Here is a 26,003-nt window from a genome sequence, read left to right as displayed (position 1 = left end):
TGATAGGAGTATGTGTTATCGAAAATACTTTAAAATCGTGAGTATTATTTAATGTGGAATATAATTTCTTGAGTGAAATAATAAACTTGCAAATAATATTACAGCTATGTATTTTGATTGAGTTTCATGTATTAAAATATTGAGCCATGATGAAATACGAGAGCGCTGGGGAGGGGGGGAGCAGTGGAAACATTACCAGTTGCCACCTGTTAACATTTCGATTGTGCTTGTGGCGTTACTGTGGCAACACAAGTCCGGTTTGTATCGTTCATACTGACATTTGTTACTTAAGATGAAGACAGAATGGCCATTTGGTAGTCGAAAACATGTTCACAAAAATAGAATTTATTTCCGTGAATGAAGTTCATATTTTGCTAGGTTATAAAAATATGCAGTAATAATACTCCGTTTTGTGATGCATGACTGTACATGAAGTAACTATTTTTCGCAGTCACTTAGCCATTTACTAGGGAGGAAAGTTACATAGAAATATCGTTATTACATGGAAATGATATAAGTAATTTGTATATATGAAAATAAAACAAACTTCGTTTCTACTGCTTTTATCGCACCTATCGCATATACATGTATATACTTCACTTTTTTGTCTGTTAGGTCTTCATGATATCTTTTCGTGCAAAGTTCGGTGCATGAAATGGGGATTGAATAGATAAACACTCTTCAAGTGAAATCTTTACAATATCTATTCAAGATGTGGAGGAATTTCATAATCATCTTAGCCTGATTTTAATAGGCTAAGATGAACAGTCCTCTCCTCAGTCTATTATGCCAGTCGAATACGCATTATGATTTGCATATTTTGAAGAAAACTACTGAGCTCCTGAGAAAACATGCCTTGCCAATATCTGTTTATGACAGACTAATATAACTGTACCAGAAAAAAAATTCTGGTAATAAATAATCTTTTAAAACAGATTATGAACTTATGAGAAAGCTCAGACAAGTAAATGGTCGCCAAACAAACAAACTCAAAATGCATAAAATAAATTCAAGAAGCTGCATGTCTCAAATGCATAAAAATCAGCTGGAGAGATGAACGTTTTACTAGTTCAGCATTTTGGAAAAAGAGAATGAATGAGTTAGAAAAGTCCGCCTTTCATGAGCATGCGGAAACGTAATAATTATCAACATGTGACAATTTCGATGATTTAAAAAAAAAAAAAAAAAAAAACTTTAAATAGACATTCTGTATAATGTAGTTGAAAAAGATGCATATCAATTAATTTAGAAAGATCTGAATTCTAATTTCATCCAGGACACCAGACTTATTTCCAAATTACTTTGGAAATATGTCTGGTGTCCTGGATGTCTATACGCGGTCTCATATTGATAAATAGAAAGTTATTCCTTTCGAAAACTTGGATTTACTCCCTCACAGAACAACCACCTAGAGAACACAGGCACTAATAAGACTATGGAATTATAATTAGCTTCCCCATCCTAATAAAAAAAATTAAATTATGGCAGTTTGAAAATTAGTTTGCCATAACATGGATCAAGCTATTAAGCTATGTGAAAAGTAGATGAGATGAGAAACTTTCCAACATATCTTACACAAGACAGATAATGCTGTCTTGTGTTATCATATCATATACGCACTATTCTTACAAATCCAATAAAGTAATTTGTTTACTACTTTCACGTGTCATTTCTTCTCTGAGAAAATTCTTGCGTGCACTACATTAGATATTTCCAAATTAAGGTTCTTCCCTTTCTCACTGATATCGATTATTTTAGAAGTCCTTATTAGGAAAAATAGCTAGTTTAATTTTAATGTTTTGGTTCTCTTTTGCAAGTTATATTTTTGTAAATTTTTAAAGACTAGCTTTTTTTCTTCCTCTCCTGTGCTTGCTACTAATCTTATGTTCAAACAAAGCGATTGAGAAAGAATGGGTGACCTCACACTTCAGAGAAAAGGTGGCATATGAGAAAATGCACACTGCATTTCGAAAAGCCAAGCCGGGTATGAAGAGAGAGGCGGGTGGGAACATCTTGAAGTGGCAACGGGAAGAGGCTAGTTTACTAATGGTTAGGAATGGAACAAGTTGGCCGAAAAGTCGCGCAGCTAAAGAGCAAGACCATGGATGCTCTAACTCTTACATGTTTGTCCGAAAAAATATATTGCTCTCTGACAAAGAATTTTTTATATGAATAGGTAGAACTAGATTCGAATACCGTCTAGGACAAGAATAACTTTCATAAAGGCGTTTCAGTTGGTGAGTTGAATGATCTCACGCAGACAGGTCCGTTCCTTACCGGGGTGCAATGAACCCGGGCGTCACAATTTAGGGGCAGTATAATCGAACTCGTTCATAAAAAATAGGGAATAAATAATACACTGAACTGTTTGGACACAAAAATTTTGCACCCTGGCGGCGCAAACCCACGGAACGACCCTTCACACAGAGTTGATGGTTGTATTATTGCTAAAGCAACTAAGGCTATGAATGAGGTCAGTGTACTTTGGTAATTGCGTGTGTTATTTTATTTCATTTTTTGTCATTTCTGTTTTGTGGGATGAAAAATCCGGATTACAGGAAGGAAAACTCTCCACTTCATATATGAGACATGCTAACTGACTCCATCACACAGACATGTATACACTAGCTATATGAGAGCTCGATAGCATATAGGATTTACATGAGTGGCAAAACACATGACCCCCAAAAAATGATTGAAAAAGGGCCAAAGAGAAGAAAGATGGACCATATATACATTTCCTATTACACGCACGCACACACACACACACACACACACACACATATATATATATATATTACATGTTAGTTTTATTGACAAGCAATTATTGAATGTGAGCTGTGTATGTAAGAGAGAGAGAGAGAGGAGTGGAAAAATAGCTGAAGAAATAGGGAGGGGAGAAGGGGATTTGGCGAAAAGGAAGAAAAGTCAGAGCAATTAGAAAAAGAGTAGAGAAGACAGAAGATACCTGGTGATCTACAAAGGGAGGTAAATTAGGTAAGTTAAATAATAATAATACTGACCAATGACCACGTGTTGCGAACAGGAGGTGGACCTCCTCTCCATTGCACACCCAATACCAAGTAATATGGTACATTTTTATTTCTCGGCTTTAGTACGCGAATATCGAAATTCTTACTAAAGAAGCAACGTTGAGCATTTAGTAACATATTTTATTATGCTTTCTTTATCTTTCATACTTTATTTCAAATGCTATACGGGATTTTCTAAGATCGGAGCGACTTGAAATTTGAAATGCTCCGCCTGATTGTATAGTGAAAGTGTGTTCACCTGCACCCACTGCTATGGCACTTTCTTTTTTTACAGGTCAACGCTTTAGCTTAAACTTTCGAGATTACCGACAGGAGGGAGGGAGGAAAGCTCAACACTTTAGAACTACAGTAGTTTTAAGGTGGGCGATGACAAATTTCCTGTCGGTAATCTCGAAACAGTATTATTTAAATTCATATTGACTCATCTAAATAATACTTCCTGTAAAAGAAAAAAAACTCTCAATATTAATTGACTTTGTAGTTTCCTCCCGGGGAGGGGGGAAAAAAAAAAAAAAGAAACTCAAACAAAAATTTTCGCACTGATCACATTTTCCAGAGTTTGTTATCGACACTTTTTCTACTTATCTTAGTATTCATTATCAAACAGCATGTTTTATTGGGGGGAAAAGGGGGGATGTGTATATTTATCATAATAACAATAGCATATATAGGACAGATTACCACAAGTTGATTGAAATACTCGTATAATTAATATTCTGAGGTAGAGACAGATGAACGGCAATACTACCTCGCCATCGAATTTCCACTTCTTAATAACTGAAAGATGATATTATTCTTTCTTTATCTTTTATACTTTATTTCAAATGCTGTGCGGGATTTTCATATATTAGTGGGAACTTTTTTCTCTTTTTCTTTTTATTCTTCTTTTTTTTTTTTTACGAATGAGGGTGTCCTTGTACGACGTCGGATTTCCAACAGACACGCTTTTCAAAGTTTTACATGTACTTTTTATATGCTTTTAATCATCCTTAAGTATGAACTGAATTTTTGAGCCAATCTCCAAAGTACTTTTCAGTAACTTAACAGCACATTTAATGCTTTCATTAGAGTATTACAAACAAAGCAATATTACCAATTGCTTTGTTTTCTTTGCATTTACTTGGTTAAAATGTATTCTATTTGATTTCTTGAATCTAAATTTACCGAATTTACTAAATTTTAAAAAATACTAAAGTCTGAATTTACTAAATTTTAAAAATCGTAAGATATGAAGGTAATGTATACATATCGGTCACTGAATTAGAAACCGTTATGCAAATATACGTAAACACCTCCACGTGTTTTCTAGATATCTATTTAAATATGCTGCTGGTCAGTAATCGTCAATAGTGTTGATCACCGTGGAGAAAAAAATAGAATCTTTCGGAGTTCGATAAAGGTTTATTGTGGGTGCCCTTTTGGTTGGAGCCACGATTTTGAAAACAGCAGATCTGACTGGTTTCTCAAAAGGTGAGATATCCCAGGTGTTTAATCAGTGGAAAAATAAGCCATATTGCTTATCTAAGAGGACTTAACTGTGGCCTAATGACATTCTGTCAGGAACAAGATCGCCGTCGTCTGAGAAGGCTTGTACGGACAAACGGAACTTCCTGTGTCAGCAATTGACCGAAGCATTTGATGACAGCTGTTCTCGACTCATAATCTCACCAAACTATGTGCAGGGAATTGAAGACGATCAGTACTTAGTAGTCACGTGCCCATACGGAAACCACTGATTTCCGCGACGAGCTGGAACGTTCGTCTATAGTGGGGTCAAGAATACCATGACTGGACACTGGAAAAAAGTCATGTGATCTGACGATTCGCGGTACCTTGTTCGGTAACGACGGTAGGCGGAGAGTTTGGCGGGAGCCCCATGAAGCAATGACCCTAGTTTGCCTTGTAAACAAAACTCAAAGTTCTGGAGGTGGTGTCACGGTGTTGGGCATGCTCTGTTGGTAGTGTACACAACGGGTTTCTGATATTGCTGGTAGGACGGGTGTCCTGCAAGGAATATCTGAACATTGTTGCCGATCAAGTCCCTCCTGCAATGTTAACTTTTATTCAGCAGGTCACGGTTGTTTCACGGACAACAACGCTACTGTCTATCACGCAAAAATTGTTCAGCAATGGTTCAGCGAGCATGACAACGACTTCTACCATCTTCCCTGGTCACCACAAAGCTCGGATCTGAACCCCCAATTGAAAATGTTAGAAAAACAGATCCGGCAGCAAAGTCTTCCTCCGGCAAATCTAAGCCAGTTAAAGCTGGCGAACGCCTGGTATGTTATAGACGTAGATGCAATCCAACATTTTGTGGAATTTATACCAAACCGCATATGTGCTGTAATTCGGGCAAATGGAGGTCCAGCACGGTATTAAATAAAAGTTTTTAATTCAGTGGCCAGTATGTACATTATATATACATATAGCAGACTTTCTAATATTAAAACATACTCAGTAAGTTAGTGCACAGCGGGTTATATGACTTGTCCTTTTACAGTCAAAAAGATCTGTAGACGAATCGTTTGATCTTTTTCTAAGTCAAGGCTTCCCACTGATAGGGATCAGTATTGTCGACCTATTGATGTGCTTATAAAGCGGTTATCAAGCCTTAACACCAATTTTAGAAATAGAAACGAGTTGATTCTCTCCATCCTCACTAAAAATAGTTGTAGAAGGAGATTGTGGTGGAAAGGATTCGCAGAAAAATTTGGACTCCATATTTCTCATCTGAACAATCTAATAGTAGCTTTTCCACCCTTCTCTCCACAACATGCACATTACTTTACTTTACTAAATTATGAGAACGAATAACCGGTAAATAAGATTTATAACTGTCACATTACATCGCAATTTATACAGCTCATAAAACAATTTCAAAATTCTTCTCCACTCATCACTTTCAACTAAGACTCTAGATCATAATGGGATTCGGTTTAAAGATTTGGATCATCCCTAAGATGCGGGAAACTTTTTTCTTTTCCACCTAAACTAAATTAATGATCATGTCAGAAATAGCATGTTGTTGTTGTTGTTGTTGTTTTCTACCAAAAATCTATTTCTTTCAGCCAACCAGACAAATCGGTGATTACAGTCGTCTTATGACAGAGGTTGCTTTGATGGTTTATTTCAATAATCGTAGTTAACTCGGCACTATGATGAGCAATTAATGCATCGCCATCTCTTTATTCAGTGGCAATTTCTGCTTCTGCGATAGGGGGATTCATCTGCACTACGTTGTAAGCTGGTCTAAAATCATTCTAAACCAGCTTACATCAACTGTTGATACTAGCTTTAAAATAAATCATTAAGTTTTAATGACTTCCTTATCACTATGCCTCTTTTACAAGGCCTTGATAAGACCTCACTTAGACTATTGCGCGCAAGTCTGGTCTCTTTGTATCCGTGGTGATTCTGGTACAGTGGAGAGAGTGCAAAGGAAAGTGTCAAGAATGATATCAGGATTGTGGAATACTGATTATGAAGACAGACTGAGAATTTATAGGCTGCAGACACTGGCAAACAAGAGAAAGAGGGGCGATATGGTTGAGACTTACAAACTTCTGAAAGCAGGGCCGTATTCATGGGTGTGCGAACTGTGCGGTGGCACAGGGTCCCCGCAAAGAGCAAAAAATTGAAAAAAGAAAATCAATTTTTTTAAAAATTATTATATAAAAATATCATTATATAGAAAAATATATGTATATAATTTTACAGCCAACTTTTGTTGTTATAGTTAGCGAAATAAGATCGTAGCGCTAGGGCGGTAGTATTTGAAACTACTCTAAGATATATAACAATATCGTACAACATAGTGTTAAATAGGGAAAAGTGCATTATAAAACAGGTATTTTTAATAATTTTAAGAAGTTTTTTTATTTTAGTTTATGATTTTATGCAATTTTTTATGTGACATTACTTGCAAAACATCTTAAAAAATATATTTTGTAAACTGGTTTTAGTTTATCTGATATCAGAATTTTTCTTCAATAGCAGTTTTCAATCTATATTAGATTTGTTTATTTTCTAATATTATCTCTTTTAGATATATTTTATTTATCATGTAAATAAATTTGTTTTAATTTATTAACTTCTTTTATAATTAAATCTATCGTATTTAATCCTAAAGTATGACTAGTCGTGAGAGAGATTATGGAAGAAAATACCCAAGTGGGCATGAAAAACGAAAGCGAAAACAAGAAAAAAAAGTGGCTGAGGAACGTCAAAGAAATTCACTGTTTTAATTTATGAAGTTGAACTCATATATTTCGAAGATATATCAGTTCAGAAATATCAGTTGATAACGGGAGTTCTGAAATAACTACAAACAGTTCTTCGGCTTCAACATTAATTAATAATGAGAGAGTTCTGAAATACTCAAGGGAAGCAGAGAATATGACGCGTTTGGTCAAACAATGAATATTGAAGATCCTAAAACTGATACACCAGAGGAAAGTGAACTATTTACTATTGATGATCCAGCAACATGGCCCAAAATTTTGAACAACGCAACACTAACACGAATTGTACAACATGGTCCACCGTCTCCTCCGACTGAAAATGATTTTCCTAAAGATGACAACAAGAGGTGTTTTTCCACAGCTCACTATGTTAGGACAATTGCAAACGGAGAGAAGCAAAACAGAAGATGGCTTGTATATTCAAACTCTTCCAACTCTATTTTTTGTTTTTGTTGCAAATTATTTTCTTCTGATGATAATTTTTTTATCTATTAATGGCTTTTCTGACTGGCAACATGTAAGTGAAAGATTAAAGTCGCACGAACGAAATCCAGTGCACATGAAATGCATGTATTCATGGACACAAATGGAATGTAATTTAAAAAATCACAATACAATTGATCAGGCAAATCAAAATGTCATAAAATTTGAAGCAGAACCGTTAAGAAATGTTTTAAGACGAATAGTAGCAGCAATTCTTTATTTATCCGAACATAATTTAGCTTTTAGAGATAATTTTGATACTTTGTACACAGCCCATAATGGTAATTTTTTTGGAATCACAGAATTAATTGCAGAATTTGATCCACTTTTAAAAGATCATTTAATGCGATGTTCGGGGGGAAAAAAAATTATAGGTAAGAAACAAAATTCGTATCTATCACCCATTGTGCAAAATGAATTAATTGTTGATATGGGAACCAAAATTCAACAAAATATTGTAAATATGATACGACAGGCAAAGTACTATTCAATAATTCTCGATTGTACGCCTGATGTTAGTCATCAGGACTAAATTTCAGTAATTTTTAGATTTTTACATATATTTGAAGCAGATATTGAAATTCGTGAACACTTTTCGACATTTTTAACAACTAATGACACTACTGGTAAAGGTATATATGAAAATATAACATCACTTTTGAATAAATTAAATCTTAAATTGTCAGCTTGTAGAGGGCAAGGGTATGATAACGGAGCGAATATGAAAGGAGTATATAAGGGAGTCCGTGCTTACATTTTAAATGAAAACGAAAAGGCATTTTATACTCCTTGCACCTGTCATAATTTAAATTTGATTTTAGGGGATGTCGCAAAATCATCAATTATAGCAATAAATTTTTTTAATGTTATACAAAAAATATATACCGTACATTATTCGCTGCCTCAACTTCACGTTGGGGCATATTAAAGAAATTTGTTAAACAATTAACTCCAAAACCGTTATTTGATACAAAATGGGAATGTAGAATAGAATCAATTAGAGCTGTACGTTTTCAAATTCCAGAATTTTTAAATGCACTAAAAGAATTATTTAAAACTGCATCACATAACACTATCAAATAGAAGTGGTTATATATGAACAAATAGATTCATTTGAGTTTATACTAAGCCTTGTAATTTGGTATGAGCTTTTGTCAAAAGTTAATTTAGTAAGTAAAGTATTACAAAATGCAAAAATTCCCATAGACGTAGCAACTAAGCATATTAAAGAGTTAGTGCAGTACTTTGAAGAGCAGAGAATATCAGGATTTGGTAGCTGTTTTGAGATTATTAAAGAACGGTCAAATCTATTAGAAATAGAAATTAAATTTAAAGAATATCGAGTACGTCGAAGAAAAGTATTTTCTGATTATGAAACGCCTGATGAATCACACATAGGTGATGAAGATCATTTTAGGATAAATTTCTTTTTTGTAATTTTAGATACTGCTCTACAATCTGTGAAAAAAAGATTTGAATTGTATGAAATTCACGAAAAATCATTTCGATTCTTTATGATATGAAATTAATAAGAAAAATGACAGAAAATGAATTAAAATTTGCTGCAAATAGTTGTATCAAAAATAAAATACAGATATTGATAAATCTGAATTTTACAATGAATTAATTATTTTTAGAAATATTGTTCCAGAAGATGCACCCATTAATGTTTTAAAATTCATAATTGCAAATAATTTGTCGGATATTTATTCAAATATTACTACGACATTTAAAATAGTATTGACCAGTCCAGTTACGGTCGCATCAGCAGAAAGGTCATTTTCCAAATTAAAATTAATAAAAACCTATTTGCAATCTATGTCTCAAGAACGTTTGTCGTCCTTGGCAATAATATCTATAGGGCATGAAATTGCAAAAAATTTGAATTTTGATACTGTCAAGAAGGTGGGGGGGGAGGAAACTAGATTTTTCTCTCATGGAGTAGTGTGTGATTGGAATGGATTGCCGTTGAATGCTGTGAGTGCGAGTAGTCGTAAAAATTCAAGAACAGGTATGACAGCTGGCGCGTGTAGTATGTGGCCGCCCTCGATGAGTTCCTGATTCCTAGAGGTCTCTCTTAATAATAATAATAATAATAATAATAATAATAAAATACTCGAATGAAGTATATCGCATTCTATCACTCGAACTGGGTGAAAATTATCGAAAAATTATCATTTAGACCTGTGATTTTTAAATTGTTTTTCACCTAGTAATTCACAAATATCACATAGAATATAAGCAGCAGCAGTATTATTTTTTAATTTTTTAATAAAAAAATTATATTACACATATAATTTTATAATAAAATTATATTACACATATAATTTTTTTAATTAAAAAAATTATATGTGTACAAATCCCGTCCGGATGTTGTTGGTGTTTGGAATGTTGTGGGGAGGGGGGGGGGGAAATCGCTAACCACGCTAATTTAATGCATCTCATGCGAAAGTTTTGGTAGAAGGCTGCGACTGAAATTGGTTGGAATTACAAATGAGACAAATTAACGTCATGAAGAATACCTTGTGTTCTTCAGATAGTTTGTTTTAAGAGAGAAAGGAAAAACCGCAGCCATCGTGTTATTATAAGAGCTCTAATGAAGATTCTAATAAAGCTCTCATAAATATTCCTCCATCTAAAAGCGAGTTCGCCAGTCTGATGTAAAGATGTGGAGATTTTCCTCCTGTAATATAAAGTTTTTAATCTCAAATAGGGGAAAAAACGCCAGAAGTACACATGCAATTAACAGACGTAATAAACTGGTCTCATGGCATTCGTTGATTCGAGTCAAATTCCAAACACCAACAACATCCGAACGGGATTTGTACGTTGCTTTTCCTTTGCTCTCTTGTGCCTTCCTTTTAGGAAGGCACAAGAGAGCAAAGGAAACCGTTTTAGGATGTCGAGGAAGCGGTACGTGTCATATGTTTGTGCTAAGAGAGATTAAACTTATTCCAGAGAAATCTCGTTCTGTCCGACGGTCAGGGTGGTAAGAGCGAGGAAAAAAATATATTGGGAAATATATGTTCTGAAGATCAGTATAAATAGTGCAAGTCAATACTCTAGAAGTTTTGTTCATTTGTGTTGCAAAGCCTGTCTAATAAAAAAAAAAATAGGTGTGTAATGTACTGTCCTCAAAAAAAAAAAAAAAATCAATGCTTGAAGAAGGTTGGTTATATGCAAAAGGAAAAGAGTAAACGAAAGAACAAAGCCATGCAATACTCCAGTATTATTCATAAATTTGAGATTAAAGATTCATCCATTTTCGAACGCCCTGTGCGAACAAAAAGAAAATAAGCAACCAAAAGTAAAAGACAGAAGCTAGATCCTAAGAAGGAAGCTTTCCTCTTACAAGTCATCCTGCAAACAGGCAAACTGGCCAGAAGAAGATCTCATAACGCAATTAACGGACATAATACATTAGCCTTATATCCTTAGTTGATTGAATGATCGGAAGCTAATACCAAAGTAGATCTAATGCTTTAGATATATCGAAAACAAGTTTGCAGTTTTATCCAAATGCTATCAAAACAGTCAACAGAAAGAGTCACAGCAAATGAATATGTAGTGCGGTCATTTTTATTTAGAAGGTTTCGCAGTGAAAAAGTTGATTGATGATTTAATTAAGGTAAATAAGGGCAACTTGAAGTAAGGGCAACTCTGGAATGCAAATCTTCGGAGTAATCCAGAAATATCAGGACCAAGAGCGTTTGATTTCTAGAACCATCAAGAGCCTTGTGGTATATTTATGTCCCCAGATCAAATGAGACATTGCAAATAGCCGTATATAATCATATAGGATGCGTAACTAGATCAACGATGTTAGAGTTGGAGTTAAAAAAAACGAAGTGCAGATCAACTTTATCTGCTTTTAAATGGCGTCATCAGGATATTAAAGAGATAGAGATGGAGTTGGACAAAAAGTATGGCCAACAGCCATAACAAGTGATCAGAAGATATGATTGTAGTTTGGACATGATTGCTTGTCTTTTTAAAAGTAGTTTTCGGCATACAGATGGATTATTTTTGACTCTTGAAAGATCTCATAACATTATTAGTAAAAGAAGATAAGGACTTTGACAGCCAGTATGTAATATGTATGCTTTTTATCTTTAGCAGTCTTGACACATTTGTTGGCTAATTAACCTGCATTGCACTAAATTCAGAATATAAGCTTGAAACCGAATGAGAAACTCAAATATTGGAATCAGAGAGTTTCTTGCCGAATATAGTAAACTATAAAGTATCGGCGACACTAGCGTTAGCAAATGCAAGTGATCCTAGTACGCAGTACAATACCGGACGACTCGTTGCAAAGGTGGAGGAAGTTCAGATCGCTATTCTTAGGTATTTTCCATAATGTAAAAACACATTTCCTAGGAAATGTATGCTGTTATTACATTATGGAGGGAGGTCACTACCCAGACCGGTTTCAGCCTTTTTTGAGGCTTCATCAGTGAGTAGCTAGACCTAATACCGAAGTGTATAGCGAAAAGAACTTATATACTCTGCGAACGAGTTTTCCAAACAGGTGCAACCATTAATTTACTTAAGTATAAAGAGCTAATAAGCTTCATTTCGGCAATTCGGTTTTAAAACTATGTGGGATTTAATATCCCCTTAATTTAAGTAATGTTTTCATTGCCGAAATGAAGCTTATTAGCTCTTTATACTTAAGTAATATAAGCTTGAATTTAGTCATTCGAGTCTCCAATAAGCAAATATTGTGTTATACCGGATGATGGGATTCATTCAGAGGCTTGGCCTTTCCTGATAGATATGGACTCTGCTCTGTCGCTGTATAGTTGCTGAGGAGTTTTCCTTCCCTGTAACTGGGCATTTTATCTCGCAGGCTTGACGCTCAACTTGAGTCCTTTGGTTGCCTCCCGTAATACCGACCAACCCCAATCTGCTAACTTCCAGCATACTACTTTAATGTTTGTTGGCTGGTGATGTACTTAGGTCTATTAATATTCTTAACAGCTATCAGATCAGTGATATTCTTAATCAGGAGTCACAGACTATTTGGACATATATTTGTCTTTTATTCGTGTCTTTCAGGTGATGCAGTATAAGACAACTCATACCAAAATGTTTGTATTTTCGTAAGTATTGACTGCTTTTAAAACTTTAAACGTTTCAAAGGCGGACATCTTTTTCCAACTTGACTATAAAATTATAATCGATATTCCATCGCCTTTTATTTATTAATTTTTATTTTTGTTATGGAAAATTCACAATGCTATTCGATATTATTCATGTCTTGACAATCTCAGCGAATTTCATTTTTATATGAATATCATGCTAATAAAATAGACTAAACTGGAAATTAAGCGATGAAAGCAAATCATGAGGAGTGTTATGGCATGTTTGTGATTGTCCTGAGGTGGTAGATGAATTTTATCGGCCATTATGAGACCACCGCCATGCTTATCAGAAGCCTGAAATGGTTCAAAAAAAGTTCCATGTTTGGTCTCTAGAGCAGTTTCCGGATCAGATAAAAATAAATAAAAAATATTTAAAAAATTATAAATATGAAATAAATAAAAAACGAATCCACAGCAGAGTTCGTTTATCACATTAAAAACGAGTAAGTTTATTTACATCATTAAAACAACTTAAATATGCCTAAATTTGCAAAAATCTACACTGAGATTTATTCACATTTCATTTTTGTTTAAGCAGCACAGCTGATAAATACATAACAAGAGATTCAGTATTCCTAAAGCCTACATCATACAGCATTGTTGACATTGGCGTATCACGAGATTTAATATAACATAATTCAGAAATAGCCTAGGTGTCAGCACGCAAGTGTTCTAGAAGAAATCCAATGTTTAGTTTAAAGCAAATAACGGTGATATTAATTTACGTAAATAAAAACGAATTTGTGCACATACCTAATTAAATTGGATTATTTTGTTAGAGTAAAGCTACGTAAATTCCCATAAGCTATATTGCAGATTATAAGTAGAAGCAAACTAATATATTAACTCTGTATATACATGTATGTGTGTAATGCGCTTTGTTCATGTCGAACTATCAGAAGACTATCTCAGGTGCTGGAGACTTCGCCTCCCATATTTGTCCTATTCTCAGAGACTTACGTCAAAATAATCAGCTTTGTGATGGAGTCATCAGAACTGAAGACGGTGGTAAGTTTGGAATTCACAGAGCTATGATATCAGCCATGAGCCCGTTTTTCCGTGCTTTGTATACTAGTACGCTATCTGCCGGAGATGTGAAGGACGTGGTGATCCCTAATATCAGTGCCGACACTATGGCTCTTCTCCTAGATTTTGCGTACACCGGTCAGGTATCAGTTACAGAGGATACGGTAGAAAAAATTCTTCAGGCCGCAGACCAGCTACTCATCACAGAGGCCGTAGGTCAATGTGCAGAATTCATGTCTTGTCGTCTAACGGTGGAAAATTGCGTTGGAATTTATATGTCCAGTAAGTTCTATTACAGTCCAAGTCTGCTAAAAGCTGCAAGAAATTTCTTACTTGTTCATTTTTCGCAGGTAAGCAAAGTTTACATTAGTCGATTGTGGTATCGCCCCTTATTTTCATTTATTTATTTTTCGTAATCATTTTTGATATTGAAGTGCACCTCCGACTAATTACCAGTTATGAGAATTATAACTGTAACATTTTTTTTATTCCATTAATGATCTTAATTAATGCAGTTCGTTATGAATAGTTGGCATGCCTTAAATCGTAAACTGATATTTTTCTCCGACAAAATCCTTGGTGGCAATGGTATTTAATCCCTACCGCGAATCACCGAAGCGTAAGTATAAAAGAATCTTCCTGGACTATTTTAAAGAACTAGAAACCAGATCTTTGGTTTTAAATTAGGTAGCAGAATTTTCCGTTTGCGTAAGGCTTTGTGCAAGGTCTAGAAAATCATGTATAGTTAGGCCTAATATTCTCGATTAATGAGAACTGATTTAGTTTAAGTATATCAGTTTTGATTTTTTTTTTTTTTTTTCCAATCACGATTTAGTTGGTTTACCTACCTCCTTTTAGTTGAATTTCTTTCTTTTGTGTGTGGAGTTTGCCTTTTTTTTTTTTTTTTTTTGCATTAGTCGTGTAATAGACGTGCAATTAGTCTCTACGTTTTTGCAACATCAAATGTTTCAAGCATTTGGAGACTTTATTTAGTACAGAAATAAATAATGAAAAAATTATTAAAATAAATAAATGAATCAATTAATATAAAAATAAATAAAAATACAAAATGTATTAAATTAATTTAAAAAACTTTAAACTCCCCCCCCCCCCCTTTACAGCATTAATATACCGGTAACATTAGGACTATCAGTGTACATTTCGTAACTGGGAGTTGCAAAAAAAAAAAAAAAATTAGACCGAGGAGTAAAAGGTTTATTGAAAATGAAGTTCGGCCTTTTAGTAAAAAGTTTAATAAGAAATGCTATTTTTTCGCTGTTTTTGAAACAAAATAATAATAATTTAATCAGTATACCTGACAGAATTATTCATTTACACGGCTTATCAAGCAAAGCCAAAACTGTAATTGAACTACAAATAAATAAATGCTACGACTAAATATGTTATTAGTTTTAGAAGCTGATGATGCCATTTATTGTATTAAAGAAATCATTTCCGACTGAGTTCTGGAATAACGACTACGGCTGGTTACAAGTTCTAAATGCCGTGTTGGATGAAGGGCAAATGTAGCCTTGCTGCTACATTTGCCCTTCATCCTTCGGTAATTTTACTTGTGGTTTTGTTGAATTTATGTCACGGTTTTAGCTCATGATGTGCTGTCTTCCTCAAGAAAAAGAAAAATAGTTGCAGCTTTCTAAATAAAAAAGGAGATATTAACAACTTGCTTTGATTACGCTACTCAGCATCCAAAGGAACGTACATATTTGAAATCAGTTAAAATTGCTGAATTATAATCAATACAAAGTTTTTCTATTTTTAATGAATTTTAAAAAAGTTCAAAAAAATTCTAAAAAAATCATGGCAGTTAATTGTTACAGACGACGTTATGGCATTGCATTATCACCTGATTGAAAAAAAAAAAAAAAGATTTTTCCGTTTTGATGATACTTATTAAGTTCCATTTTTTTTGCTGGTAGCAAAAAATATTGGAATCTAAAAGTGTGTTAATTCTTTGTTTTCATGTTCAGATATACCATCGAAGCGAGGAATTCCAATTGCTTCCGTCAGAAGACTTAGAGATTCTTTTGAAAGACGATGGCCTCAATATTCGCAATGAAGATATTACCTTCGGCGCAATCATCCGGTGGATGGACTTAACACCAACTGAAAGACAATCATCCTTTCCCACCCTGTTCAAATGCATTAGATTTGGTCTCTGTAACTACAGGTTAGATTTGTTTGTTTGTTTTTACTTGGATATAACCTTAATTAATTTTGTCTGGGTTAAATCACTATTTGATATTTCATAATTTACTATTATTAATTTCATAATGAATAGTGAGCAGTCTCGCAATAATTTTATTTTTGCGAGATAATATATTTTATTTTATTTTTATTTTTTATATTTTATTTTTGCGAGATAATGTTAATATATTATATAATGATGTTAATTTCAAAAAAGCAGACGAATAAGGTAATTAATATTTTTTTTGTTTGTTTCTACTCAGGAACACAAACCTGGTCAAATTTTTGTTGTTTGTTGTGTGGGATTCTTTCCCCATCCATCCCGTTAGGACCGGTTGAGGTTGTGCCCTCCAATGAGAGACTTCTAAGTATGTATTTTTGACTGTAGATTCGTGTGTGTTTACGAGGCCGGTTTGCTTGTTCTGAAGGACGAAAAACCCGAGTTTCATAGACGGGAACCGAACCCAGGTCTTTCCGACTCAAGGGATTCGTCTATTTTCTAATTATAATCGACTGAGCTACGGAGGCTCATTTTTTTGTTAAGTACTTGGGATATAATTTACTTGGCTAAGGCATATTCAACATAACAGATCAATTTTACACTGAAATCATTTGTAGAAATATAGTTCAAATTATTGAATTTTATTTCTATAAATAATAATGGAGTATAAATAGTTATGCAAAGAATGTGACCAATGCTATATTGACGGAGACATTTTTGCCTGCTTCTTCGAAAGAAAACTTCATGAATACATGCCCTAGAAATAAACCGTAATTAACTGATTAATTAATTAATATTAGTTATTAATTTTCTTTGTACTGTTCAATTTCTAGCACTTTTGAAGCTAATTGGACAAATATGTTGAATACTTTAAATAGCTCTTTGAAATGATTAAAAGCGTGAAAAAAAAATATACTTAATATGTTCATATACGTGCCGACATAGGCAGAAGGTCTGTTTTATTAAATTCAAAATGAATTTAAAGTTTGATTTTAAATTATTCATAATTTCTATCTTTTTTTAATAAACTTAAAAATGCGCAAATATTCTACATCTACTGCTGTATTCAAAAAAAAAATAAACATGTTCTTTACATAAACATCCATCCAGTTTAACGTTTCGCTTTCAATATTTTTTTTTCTTTTCCTTCAGGTTTTTCCGAGATGTAATTTTAAGACATCCTTATGTGACTAACAACATTTCATGCCAGGAAGTCATTCAAGAGGTTATGGCGCAATTTACTCGACAAAATTATGATAGTTTGTTAAATCATTACCCCTTAGCAATACGGCCAAGAATTCCACAAGATGTTTTGTTTGTTGTTGGCGGTTGGAATTCTGGGAATGCTACCAGTGTTATAGAGACCTATGACATCCGAGCGAACAAGTGGTTTCTTGTGGAATACTCCGATAGTAACCCAAGGTAAGAGACGACATTCTTATTATAGTACAGGTGTAATTTTAGTTTGCAAATCTATTTGAATCGGTGTCTTTCTTTTTAATTTTAGTAACTGAAAATAATATTAACAAAGAACAAGCACATTTTTATTATATTTAAACACAATATTTTTATATTCAGCACTAACTGAGTCCTTAATCTTATCACCGAACTAATATTAGTTCGAACTGATTGAATAGCTGTAAATATACTTGCTACTCGAAAATATGAAACATCTTCCTATTTTAATAAGTAAGATTATTTTCTAATTATAATCAATCGCGGTATCCAGTTTAAATTTTCCCATAATTTGCTATATTTTATGACTTGTTTTGCCTATTCTGTAAGGATTAATGTAATTACAAGATTGAACACTTAATATTGGAATGGATGATATCCTCACTCGAGTATAGAGAACATTTTTGTTTTTTTTTCTGGCCTTTTTGTTCCCTTCATTTCTATTTACGGAATTTGGCAAGACGATTCGAAATGATACAAAGAAACTGTTCGCTGGCCAAATTCCATTTGTCGGAAAACATTGTGATACACACATTATATTTACCGTCCTCGTTGGTCAAGTGAGCAGGGAGGTTTGTGAATGGCTTTTTGGGGGTGGGGGTGGGTGGGGGGGGGGTGGTAGATGAATTTTACGGCTGATGTGAGACCACTGCTCCCAAGGCATAGAGGCAATCTTTGTTTCCGTAATATGCCTGAAGTGGCTTGATAAAAATAGTTCCACATTTGGTCTGCAGAACGGAATTTTAGATTATGCAAAAAAAAAGGAATAATAATTAAGTATCCGCTCTCCAGCCAAAAGGCTGCGAGTTCGAATCTTGCCGTGGGCATGGATGTTTGTGATTGCCTGTGGAAATACTAGTAATGGGCGGTAGATGGCGTAGGTGTAGTTGAGATTAGAATAAGCTGTAGAGTAGACAGAGTTGTAGAGTAGGTGCCCTCCCTCGATGAGTCCTTGGACTTCCTGGAGGTCATATAATAAATAAAATCAAAATATGAAAATTAAATAAGCCTTAGCGGGTGAGAGTCATATAATTATATGTATATTTTTTACGCGTCTCCCGTCCACGAAAGACTGTGAATGTATAGTATAGGGGTGGCCAAGCTATTAGAAGTGGCGCACTGAACCCCAGCGAAAAATTAAAAACGATTTATATATATATATATAGATAGATAGATAAACACACAATTAACCTGCCACTAACCTACTTCTAGAGTGCGCACTTATTATACTTGTCTGATCTTGAAGCAACAGGCACCGGCAAATGCTGACATGCGTCACCAGTTACCCAGTCAGTTTACAGCTGGCTCTCGTGTCATAACGTTCGATGAACTTCTGATTCGATGTGAGTGAACAATTCTGTGTTTTTGAACTTATATGTTTTTATGAACAGTTCTTTAAGTTTAAGATAAGATTTCTGTTTTCATGAAGGCTTAATATAGTTCTGTAAATTTAAAAATAAAATTTTTCATTTTGAACGCGTATGTCAAGTTCTTGCCCGCACCCCTAATTTGCTGATTACTGAAACCTGCAATTATTCGGTGTATTTGTATGTGTGTATTTTTATGTTTTTTTTTATACAATATCTTTTCTTTTTATTTACGTATAGTAGGTTTATTCCTAAAATTTAACTGATCATCAGCAAAGCTTTCGTAATGAAGATGGTTGGGTTGTGTGTGTGATTGCCAGCTGATCGACTGTTTTATTGCAGGAAACGATCTCGTATTTCATTGGACATAATATATTACGAGAGAGAGACGAAGACTCTCTCTCGTAAACTGAAAAAAATAATAATAAAGAAAGAAATATATATATATATATATATATATATATATATATATATATATATATATATATATATGATTTTTAAACTTATAGAACTGTATTAGGCCTTCATGAAAACAGGAATCTTATCTTAAAGTTGTAGAACTGGTTTTGAATGTTCATAATGTTTAAAACGATAAAATAATTTAAATAAATTATTTTATAATAAGCTTTACTTTTTGAAATATATATTTTTTTTTTACAGTCAGTTATCCATTACTTTGCAAAAGAAAATGAGCAGAAGGTGATAGCAAGCGCCAGTTTAATGAACTATGGGAAAATTAGTTCTTATTTATTGCGGGTCCTTCAGGAAAACCGTTGTGCATTGTTTGTGAAAGCACTCTCAGATAATAGAAGACATGATCTTAACAGACACTATAGAAAACATCAAGCTGAATTAGAAGAAAAACTGAAGTTAGTTCCTAGGTCTGAGTTGCGGAAAGAATATGTGGTTAAGAAAAAGGAAGAAATATAAAAGAGACAAAATATATTTGCGAAACGAAGTTGTGAAAGTGCGGATGCTGGAGGTGTCTTATGAAATTGCCTTTGTGTTGGCTAAAAAACACAAGAATTTCTCTGATAGAGAGGAAGTTGTTTAGCCCTGGCTAGAAAAATTTGCAAAATGTCTTGGTGATAAGAATGTTGAAAGAAAAGTAAACCAAATTGCTCTGTCCAAGCAAACAATTACAAGACGCATCGAAGAACCTTTCCCATGATGTTACTGAGCAATTGAAAGACCATGTTCATGCTTGTTCTTTCTTTTCTTTAGCCTTGGACGAATCCGCTGACATATGTGATGTAGCCCAATTAAGCATTTTTATAAGAGGAATTGATGGTAATTTTAACATCTTTGAAGAACTTATCGGTCTTGAGTCACTTCATGGAAAAACCGGAGGGGTCAGACATATTTGACAAAGTAAAGTCATGTCTAGAAAATCAACAACTAGATTCTAGTAAGCTCATCAGTGTTTGCACTGATGGAGCACCGTCAATGGTAGGTAGAGTTTCTGGGACTGTAACTTTACTTGAAAGGTTTTTAGGTCGTTCTCTACTAATCACTGTATCATACATGAAGAATCTCTGTGTGGAAAGACTCTAAATTTGAAGCATGTTATGATACCAGTTGTAAAGTGCGTGAATAAAATTAGAGCAAGAGGGTTAAACAGAGAATTCAGAGAACATTGTGAACTGCTAGATATGGAATATGGTGATCTCATCCTTCATTGTGAGGTGCGCTGGCTTTCTAAAGGACAAGTTCTCAGTAGATTTTGGAAGCTGAAAGAAAGTGTTCGTAATTTTCTGGAAGAGAAGGATGAGCTGCAGTCGTTTTAGCAATTTTGCCGAAGAAGAAGACTGCATACTTGCATTTATAAATTCCTTTTCACTTACTGAACAAAGAATCTTGACGATGCCTAGTAACATACAAATGGAACTTATTGATCTCAAAACCAATTCTTTATTGAAAATGAAATTTAATGAACTTCCATCACTCCCAGATGCTTCTGATATAATTAATTTCTGGCTATCGTTGCCCTGTGAACATTTTCCAGACCTGAGAAAATCTGTTCAGAGTTATATCTGTCGTTTTGGAACTACATACAGATGCAAACAAGCATTTTCATCAATGAAAATGATTAAGGTCGCGACTGACTGATTCAAATTTGAAAAACTGTTTGATGCTTTCTGGAACTGATTTAACTCCAGACATTACAAGCTTAGCAAAAGCAAAGCAATTTCAAAAGTCCCAATAAAATAATTAATGTTTATGTTGTCTTTAAATGAAATCCTTTTATTTAAAGCTGCTAAAAGTGTCTATATTACCACATGTATAATAAATCATTTTATGCATAACTGTTAAATATATCCATATTACCATATTTTAAAAGGGCTGAAAAGTGGTATAAGTTTGTATGGCGCATCTTAACTAAAAAATGAAAAAATTAACGCATGAACTATAAAAAAATTGGCCACCCCTGGTATAGTACATAAGTACCGTAAGCGCGCCAAGGATTTTTTTTGTCATTTTTTAAAATATTATTTATTATTATTTTTTTTTAATAATTGGGTTTGTTCTGGAGACCAAACATGGAACTTTTTTTTAAGCAACTTCAGGACTCGAGTATAAAAGGCGGTGGTCTCACACCCGGCGATAAAATTCATTACCTAAATATAATCAGAAACATCCACGTCGGCTGCGAACAGCCTATTGATTGGAGAACGGTTTCGTTAACCAGTGGGCCAACCACACTGGTGATATAATGTGCGTGTGGCACAAATAAGAATAAATTGCTATAGTATATACGTCAAAAATGGTTCTAAGTTAATTGCTGTTGATACTGAAGAATGTCACTAGACAGAAATGAAAGCTATTGCGAAACGCATCTTGGACGTTGGTAGCTAGCGAAGTAGGGAGTTGGGATAATTCTCTAATTTGGGGTTCTGAAGTTCTTATATAATGACAGAGGAAATCTTTGTTTCCTTAATATGGTAAATTGCGTTTTCCAAAAAAAAAAAAAAAAAAAAAAAAATAGGGTACTAATAACATATACAGTAATATGATATATTGGGATCTCACGTATATATTACTGAGTGTAATTCATGAAACAAAATCTAACATTCATTGTTACTCCATGTAAATGCATTTTTGCTTTTTTATAAAAACAGAACACGATCCTCTTAGGTAATTATTTTAAGAAGAAATTACTAATTATAAGAATTACTTATGTTATTCTGTTTAGAAATATATACCAAAATAATTTCATTAGTAATTTTAAGATATACGAGGGTTGATCACAGATATCGGGACAGAATCTTTTGTAGGGAAATTAAAGCTCGTTCAAGGTATTTTGAGTTCTTATATGTAACGTCCTAGCTATATGTAACGATTAAGGACGCCTTCCATAGTTCAGTGCATTAAGGTGAAGAGGGGGGGGGGCTATGAGTTTCACACATTGCTAACGAAGCTATGGTGCATTATCGTTACCGAAAGATTACTTATCAGTCCGATTCAGACGAATTGCATTTCGAAGGTGCTGGAAAATGGTTCTTTAGATAGATGGGAAGAAATACCTGATACGCTTGACCTTCTGTGCCATCATAGCAAACCCAGAATTCCTTGGCCGTTTTAAGACCAGGATTACGATTCATGTCTTGAAGTGATTAAACTTTTTTTTTTTTTTTCCCTCCTTCAATTTGCAATAGAACTTGATGCACACACATTACCCCTTACATACCACAATGCAAAAGAGAGAAAACAGATTAATTCACTCGTGCCTGAGTCAATCTCTCGCTTTTTTTTTTGAAAAATGATGTTAGGTATTGCCAGATATCCCACGTGGTTACCATTTTAATATTGTTAGTAGTTTTTCTACAAAATATTCTGTCCCGTTTACATTTCATTAGCCCTCGTAATTAATCATTTTGATGCAGATGGTAAGAACTTATTACCCCTTTTTGTAGAGCCTACCACGGACTCATATGTTTAAATGGTATCATATACATGATTGGTGGTTTTGATGGCCGGCAGTGTTTCAACTCTGTCCGTTCCTATAATCCCGTAACACATGTGTGGACTGAAAGAGCATGCATGTATTATCCTCGGTGTTACATCAGTGTCGCTCAGATGAATGGGATCATTTATGCAATTGGTGGATACGACGGACGCTGTAGAACTAATACATGTGAAAAGTACAATCCAAAAGAAAATCAGTGGAGTCTTATTGCAAGTATGAATGAACAGAGGAGCGATGCTAGTGCCTCATCCAGTCACGGTAAGTGTCATGTACTATACGTACGTTATGCACAATTAGCTTTAGAATCCCGGCTTAATTTATTTCAGTGGCTGTAGTGTAATTAATTTTATATAAATATTTATTTTATATTTTTGAAACATTTATTTTGTCTCCTGTTAAGAATCCTTATAATTGAGTCAGATATTAATCTTAGGCTAAAATAGTTTATAAAGAAATGGTGGAATGCCTGGGTAGTATACCGTTGCTCTTGTAGCTATACAAGCCTACATCTGCCGAAAGGTGTTTAATTCTATGTGACCATTATAACAGAGGTGGATTTGGTGTTCTGATATAGAATGATTTGAAGGGATATTGATAGTAAATGGTTAGGTAAAGCATAAAGAGGAAGGGAGATCTTTGACGCCTTACATCAGTATCTGATAAGTTATAAGAGCAAAGGCAAGTCGCACAATTTCCTACTATCTATTTATGCATTCAGTAATTTACTGTTTCGGGTCAACGACTCAGAAAACATAAATTTGGTAATTTAAAACTTTTTTTTTTATAATCAGATTGCGAGGTTTTCCTCCCTTGCTTATTCTTTACTGTTGTCTTTTGTCCATTTACGGTTTCGCAAATGGACGGAAAATATTATTTTCCGCTAGGCCTCAGTGATTTTCTGCTTAAAAACCCAAATTCAATCTCAAATTAAAGCCCATGCATACCTCAGAAAGAAGAGTAAAGAAGTGATAGTAACTTTTACTCATTGAGAAAAAAAAGTGTGTAGTATGATGTCGCAGCGAATTTGATACCGACGAACAACTGATGCTACTCCAGTTATTACATGACTCTTATGAGTGATGAATGCTATACGGGTATGGCATAATAAGCTACGTTTTTTATATTTCTGATTTTTATGTTGTTATTCTTATTTTTTTGAGGCAGGCGGAAGTTATGATTGTTCACTGCAGAATCATTAGTCGTTCCATGGATGGATGCGATATATAAAACATCACATTCACGTCTCAGTGTTTTGATGACAATACACCCAGAAGTTATAGATTTGGTGCCGTGGATGGCAAAAGGATTAGATAATCCTTTAAACCTTGCTCCAAAAAACAAACATCCTTAGGGCAGGAGTTTCAAGAACACAGTTTAAAAATCACTTCAGGCCACCGATAAACTGTTTCTCACATCGGGCGATGAAAATATTTAGTGAAGGAAATATAGTTATAATGTACAGTACATTTTTGAATTTAGAATCGAGATGAATTGTAACTCCTGTTTATTTGATATTCGGTGATTATGATATAAAATGCAGATGTCTCACTATATTTTATCTTGCTATATGATAAAGAGCACTTTACTTTCTCTTCCAATTAGATATATTTAAAAATTTATGTATAAATATGCTTAGAACGTTATTATATTAAATGATGATAAATCAGATAGTGTTCCACAATGTTTTTAATTTTTTTTTAAATATTATTTGCGCTTTTGGATGCACACACATTCGTAAACATGAAACCTTAATTTTATTTAAGGAAGTATTTGACCTTTTGATTATTCAGCTGCCTTGCTCAGTTATCTCATAAACATGACCTGTTCACTACGATGGACTGAAGAATAACAGCGGGAAGTGATTTAATATTTGGAATCTGAGTTGCAAAAATTTATTCGAAGGCTACACAGTATGGTAACAGATTTTGTTGCCATGTTTTTAAATGTCTGAATTAACATCACTGAAGAAGAACGATAAAGGCGCTCAAAAAAACTGATGAAGCAAAGGGGTAATGATGAACATTTATATTTTCTGCATTGTTATTAGGCTAATTTAAATAAATACTTTGTGAATATGTTTTCACTTTTACTTGTACAATTATAATAAAAATAATCATGAATATAGTTTTTTTGTTGTTAAGCATTTATTACATTTAGGACGAAACTAAGAGATTATATATATATATATATATATTTCAGGGAAGATTTATGTAGTTGGTGGATTCAATGGCCAGGAAGTTCTAAATTCTGCAGAAATTTACAATCCTCGTAGAAACTCATGGATTTCTGTATCGCCAATGCTATCACCTCGGAGTGGTGTTAGCTGCGTTGTTTATAAGGGTTATCTCTACGCACTTGGAGGTTTCAACGGGATAGATAGGTTGGCGTCAGGTAGGTATTTCCATTTATCTCTTTGAAATCAAATGATAGAATGGATATTGCTTATGACACTTGTAAATTTGTATCCAGCTCTAAGTTTAGTTAAAAGAAAGGAAAGTGAAAGGATATTGATTTAATTCCACAATTATTTTTTTTTCTCATTTTCACAGCATAAGAGTTCTGTGTGATGAAACAGTACGACGGACGAAATATTTTCTGTATATTTAAATATCTATCAGCATTCATTAAGACAGTGTTTTTTTGTGTGTGTGTGTGTGTGTGTGTGTGTGTGCGTGTGATATTCTACTTCAACACGAGTTCCTCTAAAACAGTGTTTCTCAACCTGTGGTCCGCAACAATGGGACAGGTGGTCCTCAGGCAGACTTAAATTAGTTAAATAAATATGTATTTTTTAATTATCAAAACAAATTAAAATTGAATAAGTAAGTAAAAATTATTGAAATCAAATGGAGAGTTTAAAAAAACAACAAATAGCGTCAGAATGTCGTCAATGACGAATAATAAAAGAGAGGTGAAGTGAACAACAATATAGTTTTATTGCTTCCACCTTCTTGTTGTTTTATCAGATTTGAAGTGAACATATGTTATCCACATTTCAACCAATTGCTTGTTGTTTATCGATTTTTATTACTGAAGGTTTCCTTCCTACATCCAA

The 26,003-nt window shown here is 33.9% G+C and overlaps 1 protein-coding gene across 1 annotated transcript in view; it reads left to right on the top strand.

The window, feature by feature from the left end:
- Positions 1-13,590: 13,590 nt before the first annotated feature.
- Positions 13,591-26,003, top strand: part of LOC150100984 (kelch-like protein 10) — a 35,800-nt gene continuing 23,387 nt past the window's right edge. The window contains exons 1-5 of the mRNA XM_090401750.1: positions 13,591-14,303; positions 15,942-16,141; positions 17,312-17,581; positions 22,896-23,206; positions 25,148-25,339. Coding sequence (XP_090257876.1) covers positions 13,812-14,303; positions 15,942-16,141; positions 17,312-17,581; positions 22,896-23,206; positions 25,148-25,339 — 1,465 coding nt within the window. The 5' untranslated portion in view covers positions 13,591-13,811. The remainder of the gene's footprint in view (positions 14,304-15,941; positions 16,142-17,311; positions 17,582-22,895; positions 23,207-25,147; positions 25,340-26,003) is intronic.

Source organism: Typopeltis vanoorti, chromosome 12 (assembly GCF_054136105.1).
Source record: "Typopeltis vanoorti isolate ZY-2024b chromosome 12, IOZ_Tvanoo_1.0, whole genome shotgun sequence".
In the NCBI taxonomy this organism is placed as follows: domain Eukaryota; kingdom Metazoa; phylum Arthropoda; class Arachnida; order Uropygi; family Thelyphonidae; genus Typopeltis; species Typopeltis vanoorti.
The sequence above is the reverse complement of the archived record's forward strand: the minus strand, read 5'-3'. Positions and strand labels throughout refer to the sequence as shown.